The sequence below is a fragment of the Neurospora hispaniola genome (genome assembly GCF_033458365.1).
Source record: "Neurospora hispaniola strain FGSC 10403 chromosome Unknown B0T23scaffold_3, whole genome shotgun sequence".
NCBI lineage: Eukaryota > Fungi > Ascomycota > Sordariomycetes > Sordariales > Sordariaceae > Neurospora > Neurospora hispaniola.
The window spans coordinates 2,318,854-2,329,591 of NW_026944408.1; the positions used below are offsets into that span (position 1 = coordinate 2,318,854).

At 52.0% G+C, this 10,738-nt stretch overlaps 4 protein-coding genes across 4 annotated transcripts; 1 reads left to right on the forward strand and 3 right to left on the reverse strand.

Moving 5' to 3' along the window:
* Nucleotides 1-1,056: 1,056 nt before the first annotated feature.
* B0T23DRAFT_114615 (uncharacterized protein) lies at nucleotides 1,057-1,910 on the forward strand. The gene is made up of 3 exons (XM_062831926.1): nucleotides 1,057-1,208; nucleotides 1,305-1,499; nucleotides 1,665-1,910. The coding sequence occupies exons 2-3, from the start codon at nucleotides 1,314-1,316 to the stop codon at nucleotides 1,791-1,793; spliced, it is 315 nt and encodes a 104-aa protein (XP_062694095.1). The 5' UTR covers nucleotides 1,057-1,208; nucleotides 1,305-1,313; the 3' UTR covers nucleotides 1,794-1,910.
* Nucleotides 1,911-2,437: 527 nt separating this feature from the next.
* B0T23DRAFT_394766 (uncharacterized protein) lies at nucleotides 2,438-3,183 on the reverse strand (the record flags this gene model as incomplete). The annotated part of the gene is made up of 2 exons (XM_062838149.1): nucleotides 2,438-2,829; nucleotides 2,949-3,183. The coding sequence occupies 2 exons, from the start codon at nucleotides 3,181-3,183 to the stop codon at nucleotides 2,438-2,440; spliced, it is 627 nt and encodes a 208-aa protein (XP_062694096.1).
* A 786-nt stretch (nucleotides 3,184-3,969) lies between these two features.
* Nucleotides 3,970-7,117, reverse strand: B0T23DRAFT_114607 (uncharacterized protein). Its single transcript, XM_062831925.1, has one exon. The coding sequence runs from the start codon at nucleotides 7,032-7,034 to the stop codon at nucleotides 3,993-3,995; it is 3,042 nt and encodes a 1,013-aa protein (XP_062694097.1). The 5' UTR covers nucleotides 7,035-7,117; the 3' UTR covers nucleotides 3,970-3,992.
* A 1,236-nt stretch (nucleotides 7,118-8,353) lies between these two features.
* Nucleotides 8,354-9,211, reverse strand: B0T23DRAFT_452655 (uncharacterized protein; the record flags this gene model as incomplete). The annotated part of the gene is made up of 4 exons (XM_062841151.1): nucleotides 8,354-8,480; nucleotides 8,567-8,665; nucleotides 8,779-8,832; nucleotides 8,922-9,211. The coding sequence occupies 4 exons, from the start codon at nucleotides 9,209-9,211 to the stop codon at nucleotides 8,354-8,356; spliced, it is 570 nt and encodes a 189-aa protein (XP_062694098.1).
* Between the last annotated feature and the right edge of the window lie 1,527 nt (nucleotides 9,212-10,738).

Here is a 10,738-nt window from a genome sequence, read left to right on the forward strand (position 1 = left end):
CCTTGGCTATCTTGACCTGGAGGTACCTTACCTACCCTACGGTCTAGAGCAGTGTACACTATCAGCCTGCTGTTGTTTCAAAAGGCCGACGTCGTTTGAAATCCGGGCAGCAAAGGCGGGTTCGGGAATCGGGATTCTGATTGATGAGAGACAACGACAAGCGGGCAAGGCGGGGAGATCTTCAGCGACGGGAGGTTGTAGGTTGTCGTGAGTGGAGGTGGTACAAGCGTGCGGGGCGTGATGCAGGTGCAAAGGGACGAGGTACCCACCGGTGCTAGTGAGCGGGATAGCGTGACGGTTCAAGTGTCCCGAGATAAGAAACCACCCAGAGCCCCTATCTTCACAAGGACAACAAGGCACAAGTACCCCCATGTACCTGGCAGGGAAGCGTTACAATGAAACCGCCTGAATGGACGCCGATGGCGGGGCGATCTGTTATCCAGTCCCCCTCCCTGCCCGGTGCTCCCACCGCTAGGTATCCATCACCTAATCACTCACACACCGACCTTCGGCGCTTCTCTTCACTTCTCTTCTCTCATTCTTACATTGTGGTGGGAGACCAGCTGACTCCTTCTTTGTGGCAACGGGTAAAAGAGATCTTTGCTGTGCTTCCTCCATGGCCTCCAATGGCGAAAGTGGCTGCTGCTGCTGCTGCCTATCATGATGATGGGCATGGCCCAAGTCGGTTGGATGATGGTTCGCAAGGACCAGTTCACCGTGGTAGGGTCGTTCATTTCATCTCGTACACAAGCACCCAAAAAGTACGTCATCGGTTCCGATGGCCAGATGGGTGGATGGATCATGGATCCTTGTTTCATGACTGCGACGAACCCCTGGGTATCTACCTAATGCCAGTGCTATGAAAGGTAGGTTTCTAAAAGCAACCTCTTGATGCTTAACACACTAGCAAAATGAAATATCGAAAAGATAGCCGCCCAGGGCTGGTGACGGTCGGGGGGCTCACATGGCACATGGTCGACATGGCCTTTGTTTTAGTCATTCCGGGATCTACAAAGCGTAGTATTCACCATTGTCGGCTACATGATGGGTTAGATGGTTCTTTCAGCATGCACATGGCGCGCTCCCCTCCTCGGGGGCCTTTGTCTCGTTATCCTCATGTCTTTTGATTCCCTCAAGCTTGATACCTAGGTAGTCAATGATAGCTGAGGAGATCCGTCTTACCTTACGTCATCGTACCTATACTGTAGGTAGGTATGCCAGATGGTGATGGTGGTGATGGTGGTGCTTCAACAAGCTCACAGGGCAGGCCGCATTGCCACGCACATTGCTCATCTGGCAGCCAGGCGCTAGCTATGTACGCATGCACAGAGCATTCCGTCCACACACGCAAGAGGCCTTTTCAATGTCCATCAAGATCCAGTTATCAAAGTCACCCGGAAGCAACCGACACGCCGATTTCGCAGGCTATGGTAAACCCAAAAGGAGTCATCTCAGGCCAGGTCGTGACACGCCGCTCGCCTGATCCGCGGCTGGCTGAGGTGCGTATAAGACGCTGTGCTCCCTTCGATGTCCCCCGCACTCCTTGAGGCCATCGTCGTTCCTCCGTTTGTCTCTCGCCGGTACCCTAGCGAATATACCCCGCTCCGAGAATCTTGACCTACTGGTAGCTGATCTCTGATGCCTGGCTTACTTTTCTATCGCAGAATTGTCCTATGGCAGACAAGCAAAAGCGAGACCAACCACAGCCCCAGGAAGAAGAACAAGGCAAGGGGGTTTCAGTCAGCTGCTGGCTGCATGTGCATTGTCTCTTATCCCGCCGTCTGGGCGGGTGACAGTCCGGCATATCATGTGGGTTGCTGGAGTTACGCATCGAAAAGGGAGGTGGGGTTTGTTTAGTCGACTTCGGGGGTTTGCGGCAACGCCTGGCTCATGTGGCTCTGGAACTGTTTGGAATCGTGTAGTTTAAAGCGAACATAGCTATGAATGCTTCATTATAGCGAACCCGGTATATCAAGCGTGCATGATTGTGAAATGGTGGAGAGCAGAATCATGAGCACGTATTCCATTTATTGTATAGGAACAGCGTGCCATCTGTCTGCGTATGTGCTGTTAGCAATGTCTTTCTGTTCTAACGGATATGAACGTATAGGGTGCCGACTGATGTTAGTACACTGGACCCACCTCAACCCAAACCCATACCGAAAACTCCCCTTCTCAACACCCTTCACTCCTACGCCCATCAGGTCTGAGACAACATGACGCAAATACCGGACTCAACACATTCTTGCAAGCCCAGTATCTAGATCGCGACTCCGAGATGTTGATAGTGCGAAACTGATACTAATTGCCTACAACGAATATCAACCCAAACCACGATCACAATCCAGATCCCATTACCAGACCGTACTCTCCCATCAAATCCCCAAGTACTATCCTGTCATCTTACAACAGGAACCTCCGCGTGTCTATCCTTCCACTACTCAACGCTAGAAGACAAATATACTCTATACCTCCCAAACACAAATGGCGAAGTATTTCCCCTTGCGGATGCTTTGCCATCAGAACTACCATGACCACCACCTTCCTTCTTCATCTCCTCCTCTCCGTCCTCCAATTCCCTCCCAACCAATATCCCATGCGCCGCCCAGTCCATCTTCTCCTCTTTGCCTGTCTCCCTCAACGTATAAAGCACAGTCCCATATATCATAAACTCCAAGTTCAGGACACCATCACCTTTGACCCCCCCTCCTCCCCCTCCTCCTCCTCCCAACTGTCCAGTAAGAGGGAACATACCCGGAAACCCCTTCTGAACTGTATGCTTCCTCGTCTTGACCTTTTCCCACATTCCCTTTCTTAGGACACGAAGCTCTATATTTATTCATTCAACGAATTAGTTCATTGAACTCCGCCTCTTGGTCACAACTTCAGCAAGGAAACACATGACGATAGGGATATAGAGGCAGGTAGAGATGTATGGGGTTGCGTACCATCCTTCCCCTCAGCAACCTTCTCGCCCATCACGATCTTGGCTTCCTCCCCGAAAAAGCTGAGCCATTCCTCGGTCAGATCCGGGTTGTCAGATACTTGGAAGAAGCGGGTGATGAACTGGAAGATTGAGGCTGCCGGCATGGGGGATATGCCCAGGTCCTTAGGCCAGGTAGGTTCGTAGCCAGAGGGGTTTTGTTGGTCTTGATCTCCGTGGGTTTGGGTTTGAGAATCCATTATGTGGTGGGTGAGCATGTAGCTGAGTAGGGAACGCAGTAGGTTCCTCTGTCGTGTAGGTACGTAGGCCAGTTGGTGAAGCAATGATCGTTTCTGGTGATTAAAAGCAGGTTGCGCGGTCTGACTTTAGGCTCCTTGCGATGCCGAGTATGACACGTGGATTGCCAGACGGGACTGTTGCCTTTCCGCTTCCTCCGTTCGTCCCTCGATGGCGATGATCCTCGCCATTGTCGTCATGGCTTGGCAGGCACACCTTGAAGGTCAACACCAAGTCATGGTTCTTTTTAAGACCGTCTCGGTACATCGCATAGGAACACCTGGTATATAAAACAATATACATGTTCTTCGCAGCTTTCTCGCCCGTCAACTTCCGCTATGGGATACAGTCTCGCTCCATAACAAGGGCCATTTCCAACCAGTATAAGTGCCCTCTTTTTGGTGAGCCTTTGAGCTTAACTACCAACAGTCCGATCTGTCATAGTTATGTTACTGAAGTCTGTAGCCTAATGTCCTACTTTGAAAGGTTGATTAATCGCCATGTATGGTGAAAAGGAATCAACCATCCACCTGGCAGGCTGAGGTTATAAATGCCAGAACGCGCTACCAAATGACTTATCTCACACCAGCGCCTTCCCAACCGAAAACCAACGCCCAAGTGCATTGCCATCACGCAACCAGCTTGGCCCCACGCTGTACTGAACGAGACAGGAAACAAAACATCATGATGCCACCGACCCTAGAGGTATCTCAAGGCCTCTCTTAGCTCTAGCCCCCTGGGCTCTCTACGTAGGCACTAACGCCTCAGTTCTCTAGGCCTTGATGCCTCTAGCACTGACTTCGCCCTTCTCGCCAATGTTGAGCGCCTTGCGACAGTCGGGACAATACCACTTCGTCGTCCTCGCCGGAATCGCGGTGAGTCCTACGCATTCGAGATGGAACCATTCCTGCTGGCATTTCTGTGGATTGACAACATCGTTAGCCTTGTGTCTCTTTTGGTTGTTCTGATTCCCTCCCCAAATCTCTCCATCCTCTTTGTCTTCGGAATTGTTCGAGCACTGGCTCCGGGCGATTCTCACCCTCTTCTTTCCCGTCTGAGAGGGATAGCTCTCTGCGTTTTCTTCTGCATTTTCCTTGTTGGGCGCTTGCTCTTCGTCCTGTTCTTCTTCATGCACATCCTCCTTTGTTTCCTGTTTTCGCCTGAGACCTTTTTCGTCGGTCTTTGACCTTGTGGAAATGGACATAGTAGACGTAGAAGTTGCCGAACCTCGACTTGCTGCGGCCTTGCCGGATTTTTTTGATGCTGACTTCTTCTTCTTGTTGGGTTGTTTACTCACATCGATGTTATCACATTGAATCATTATCCCAAAGCTCACACGGTTGCATAGGCAGTACCTCGGCTCGTCGGGATCGATCACGTTTCCCTCGTCATCCACCTCAACTTCCATCTCGTTTTTGGCTCCGGCGGCGGCTGTCATTGCTGCTACTGCCGCCGCTGTTTGTCGACCTTCCACAGCTGCCTTGTCCTTACCCTTCCCGGTGCGGGCGCTCTTCTTCGGCGCGGCTTTTCGTTTCCCAACAGCACTATTGCCGCCGCTCACAGTCCGACTAATAACACCTGGCGCTGGTCTTTTGGTTCGCTTTCCGGTCGTCCGTGTGGTTGTGGTCGTCTCTGCCGGAGCCTTGTCTGGTGCAGGGGTGTTCCGGGCAGTACTTGTGCGACGAGGGCGTTCTGATGCAAGAGAAGCCTGGGGTTCTAAACTAGAAGCCTTGCGACGAATAGATGTGGTTGATGCCACACTGGGAGGCGCAGTAACCGTTGTGGATACTGCTAGTTCCTCTTGATCTGGTGTGTGACTGGGTACATCTGCAGCTGGAGTTGTTACACGAGACGCACTTTGTATTTCCTTTTGCTGTTGCTGCACCTGTAGTTGTTGTTTCTGTTGTGGTTGGTTTTGCTGCGGCAGCGGTTGCGGCGGCGGCGGCTGCTGCTGTTGCAGTGATTGCGGTTGCGGTTGTGTTGTCGGTTGTTGTTGCTGCTGCTCTTGGGTGCGAGTCATTTGCGTCTTCCTAGTCTCTCTAACAGGAGGAAGAATCGGAGTTGTAGACTTTCTGGGCGACCGTAACGGCGGCGGGATCGGGGTCTCAGCGGGTGGTAGCTTTATGGGCGGAACTGGAGGAGCCGCACTGGAACTACCGGCGATGCTGCTTGGGGCGGGAGATGTCGCCGAAGCGACTGAGGCACTAGATTTGGCAGCGCTGGAGTGATCTTGGGCGTGAATGGGGAGAGGGATGGGGGTTGTAGAATGCAAGACAGGTGTAGGCACTGCCGTTCTCTGGTGTGGTTGAAGATTTAGCTGCGGAGTAGGGACAGGAGTCTCGTTCTTCATCCGCTTGATCTGCGACTCTGGTTTCGTCGCATCGGCCTCGATGACAGACTCCCTCTTGCGCTTCTTTGGTTGCTTGGGTCGGCTGTTGTTGACTATCGTAGGTGTTGGGGTTGGTTGGGCAATGGCAGGTTGCGAGTTGTTCATCAATATCCGGGCAACATTGTCCAGGAGCTTCGCCGACTCTTCGGCCTCAATCGCAGCCTGGTGTGCCAACTGGACTCTCTTGAGTTTCTTGGCCTCGTTCAACTTCATGCCGCGATTATAGGTATTCGCCTCGTCTGCAGCCAAAGCCTCTTCCGAGACCGCGCCCACGGGCATCTGCATCTCTCCAGTGGTAGGGTTCTTGACCGGGACAGGCATCTTTCCTTCAAAGACCCTTCCCTCTTGTTCCGCTTTTTGCTGTGCAGCTTTAAAGGCTTCATAGCCGCGGCCCAACGCTTGGAGTTCTCGAGCGATCATGGTAACGGAGGGGGTCCATGCTGCATTCTTCTTCATCTTCTTTCTCAGCTTGGCGAGTTCGAATGGTGTAAGCTGGCCCCAAGGAGCGTCCGGGCCGCCGATGACAGGGTTCACTGGAGGCGGACCCAGCTGTGCCAGCGCAGCGCTCGTAGATAGCGGCTGCTCGCCCCCCGGAACATGCGGCGGAGGTACGGATGTTCTTGGCTTGGGTGCCTTTCCAGCTTTAGGGGGACGGGCAGGAGCCTTCACAACCTTGATACGTGGCTGGGGTGCTGGGGTCACACGGCTGGTGGACAGAGATGCCACATCCTCGTCCTCGGAGCTGCTCTCGCTGTCGCTGGTAAACGGCTCATAGTTGAGCTCGTATGGCGCCAAAACTTCTCCAGGGACTGTGATTCTTGGGATCGCATGTCGTCGAGGTTTGTGACCATCCAGTCTCAGGGGTGCCTTCGACCCTGCCGCTGCCTGGGGCGACTTGAACGTTGCAACAGGACTCTTGATCTCTTCTGGGGGCGGGTAGTTCTCCAACATGGTCTCCAGCTTGGCGAGAATGGTTTTGATGCGACTGTAGTGTCGTTTAACCTCTCCATCCATTCGTACAGCTTCCGCGTGGGCGGAGACACGGGCATTCATGCCTTGCTGAAGCTGTTCGGAGATGTCGGCGCGCACATTGACGGCACTGGTCCGCTCGGGGGGTGGGATGTTGGGTAGTTGAGACCATTTGGTGGCGAGTTCGTGGACTTTGGTGGACGCGTTGACGTGGGTCTCGTCGAGCTTGCCGATGAGGGTGAGGGAGCGCATTATGTCTGCTGGAAGGTATTCGGTAAAGTCGAGGAAATCGGTTACGGTAGCTTGAGCATCGGGGTCGGCCGGCATGTCGAGAGAGTTGAGAGGGTTGAGGGCACCGAGGGTCTGGATCGCCTGCTGGATGGGCGGCGCGTCCTGACGCGGGGAAATGGGTTCGTTCATCGCGTTGGACTGCTCGATTGCTTCGGCAGCAGACATCTTGAGCGGGGACTGTTCAAACTCGTAGGGCGATAAGGCAAGGGGCTATAGATCGGTGGGCAGGTTCATGTTAGGCGTCGCGCGCGGGAGAAGACGGTCGCCTCGGTTTGGTTCAGTTGTTGTCCGAGTCGCCGAGCAGAAAGAGGAAAAGTTGGTACTTGTGGCGTTATCGAGGCTTGGGTGAGGGCAAAGGTCCCACACGATGCGGGCGGGTGGCCGATGATGTCGTCGTTTCGTGCAGTGGAACGCGTGAGGTCAAAGGACGGCAAGTGGAAAGGGAACCGAGCTTGTGAAACGGGCCGGTGGAGCCTGCCAGTGATCGGCCTTTGTGGAGAAGGGAACCTCAAGGGACCGTGGGCTGGAAGGAACTTGGCGCCCCACATTTCCTGCAGTCAACTGCAGGTCTGCAGCGCTCAGGAACCAACACCTTAACAGGTTTAGCGTGCTTCGCATAGCAATTCATTCGCCATTCTTCAGGGTCCATGAGTTCTTGTTTCTCTTCCCAGATTTGGTACGTCGGTAGGCTCCTGATAATGACAAACTACCTACTGTAGCTCTACTGCATTAGCAGCTAAATCTGGTAGCTGGAAACTCAGATATTTGGTTTTTCCACCTCCAGTTTTGGCTCCCTTGATAGTTGACAGATGGTTCAAAGTTGGTTGGTTCCACAAGTGACCAAGCAAGCCAAGGAAAGACTGCTGTTCCCCCAACCCATTATTGACAGTTAGTGTAGGTCCCCCCACCGGGTTATTGTCATGATTGCCTCAGTTGTTCGTGGTGTTCGGTCTTCGAAGCACGGTCCGTGTAATTGACTGTTTGTGGATTTTCCTCCTCTAAAAGGATCCCGGTCTTTGTTATCTGCCTACCTAGCTGACCACCCCACCCTCAGAACTTCGACTGTACGTCTCGCTGATGATATAAACATGTAAATGAAAAAAATAAGAACCGGAAAGGGAAAGAAACGAGACGCGAAGCAAAAGAGATAGCATATCTAAACCAAGCCCTGACCGCGCCGTGGCCACCACAACTTCTTCCCAAATAAACAAATTCTGCGCCCCAATCACATCACGGTGCCTCTTTCCATTTTCGAAGTCGACATGACAGAAGGAAAGATAACAAAAAAAATTTTGACGGACGCCGAAGTGACAACGCGCACAACAGACATCAAGCCCATGGACTAGAAAATGAAAACACCAACAATACCACACGGTGTACCAGGTCCAAGAGAGAAAGTCTTCCAATGTCTAGAAAAGAATAAAAAAGTTGGGAAGAAACGATCAAGGAAAAAATTAAGCCAAGTTATACATCCAGTGAGCTTTCTATCCCTCATAGTTAGTCCTCTGGATGAGCTTAGCGCCATGGACGATCTCGCCCTGTTCGGTTTGATACCAAGATTGGTCACCGACGGTGGTTATGGATGCGTATGCTGTTAGGCTTTTGCATTTCCTTTCACGTTGACTTTCGTCAGCATATATGCCCTGGGCTGGATTTTATGTTCAACAGTGGCTGAATAAATGACACAGGTAACTTACAGATACCCATTGATGGTGATGGCTCCCCAGACTTCCACGTCCCCTTGGACCTCAAAGGTACCGGTGACTTTGAGTTTTCCGAAGATTTTGACTCTGTCGCTGTTTGTGAAGGATGGTGGTCAGAACTGTTGGGTTCTGTGACAGAGAGAGAAAAGAAGGGAAAATGGAGAGAGAGAGAGAGAGGGGGGGGGGGAGGAGGTGAAGTAACTTACACACACAGCGCACTCCCATCAATCTTGACGTTCCCATACGCCTTAATCCTACTACTGTGTTTCGACGTGATTAGCATCGCCCCCTTTCCAATCTCACATCCAGAAAGCGAAAGCCAGAGAAGAGAAGGAGAGCACAAACGTACCTGCACCTCAAATCCCCAACAATACTAATATCCCCATACGCCTCAATGCGATCTCTCACTGCAAAGTTCCCCGAGAACGCAACGCCTCCGCCGGATTTGACCGATCCGTCGACCTCCATTGGCCCTCTCAACTCGAGGGAGCTGTCTGACTCGATGCTCTTCCTTCTCTTGACTGTGGCGTGTTGTTGTCGGGTACTGTTTGTGTTGGAAGACCCCGTGCTGGCGTTGGCGCTGTAGACTCCTCCCTGCCCCCGGGAATCGAAGGTCATGCTATGCTCGTGTTGGTACATTGTTGTCGCGGACGGAAGCTCGGCTTCAAACGGTGCTAATGGTGATGTTGGTGTTGTTGGTGCTGTTGCCGATGGTGTTGCTTCTATACCGGAAAAACAGGATGAAGTACACGAGGAAGAAGCTCTGTCAGGAATATGAGGATGCTACTGTTGGCTTTGTCTCATGACCTGTTGCCAAAATCCTCTGTCGTTGTAGTTGGCCCGCTTAGTGATGTTTCCGAGGATACAACTGCTATGAATGGTGTTGGATTCTGAAGGCTGATGAGGCTTATGATATCAAAGAGTGTCAACCTCCATTGCCAACGGGGGGATTAGACGGAGCTATATAGTAGATGTCGAAGCCCAAAATCTGTATCCTACCCAAACGACTGCATGTAGGGTGAGGGTCGGATGTCTCCAAGCTAAAGGACAAGAGAAGGACAAAGATAGTGAAGCTCCAAACCAGACGAGTATGTCATTAGTCCGCTTCGAAAATTTTCCAGGACCGTCTGTCGGAACTCTGACCTAGTGTACACCATACTACAAACACCGACCGGCGACCTAAGCTTCGCCCAGCCTGACCTGAAGATGTACCTCTAGAGGTATCCATATGACGGCGGCATGAGCCTTGGGAGCCTTGAAAGAGTCGAGAGTTCTTCGTTACCCTTTCCCCATTGAGACTTGACGTTATGAAAACAGCTATGCCCCCCAAATCCCGTGGGCGCCACGGACGATGGAGCAAGTTGACGGCCGGTCGGTATGTCATCACAAGGGAACTAACACATAACGGCATGATGGTTGCTGTTCTATGTCAAGCCACAGATCACCAGAAGCACACACAGGTAGGTACCTACCTATCTAGAGGTAGTCTTACTACCGCTACTGCACGCAGCTTTTGTTAATATCAATAAACAAATTCACGAATTATCTCCGCTGCTACGCCTCGCCTGTGATGATACATTGAATATGTCAGTACACAGTAAGCCACCACGTCTATGCCAGGTTTGCGCATCAACACCACCACTGCCGCCACTTATCTACATTCACATCCACGTCTTCCTAGCCCGGAATGTGTACCGAACCCATATCCCGGTATCTCTTGGCGTCAATGGATTAAACACTAGGAAATTCAACGACATAGAGCGGAGTAGTTTTTTTTACGGAACATTCTGTTCACAGAATCCGTTATGTTTACCCCTTTTGGGGGGGGGGGGGACCTATCTTTCTTCTTCACTTTTGCATACAGGTCAGGTCAGGGACAAGGAATTGGGCAAGACGAGACAAAGTAAGGCAAAGCAACGGAGATAGTCGGCGATGGTCCTAATTCTGAGCCACAAAGACGCAGTAGTCTAGTATAGTCCATGTCTAGCCCCTTGCCGACCGAAGTTGGAGTTGAGGTTAGTCCACCTAGCTACCTTGCGCTAGATCGCGCTTCTTCGCTTAAAAAAAGCTGCGTCTGCATGGCGTTATGGTGTAGAACTGCAACTCTGTGCGTTACCACCAAACAAGCCACCGACAGACGGAGCTCTCGAGGAGGCCGCCCATAGC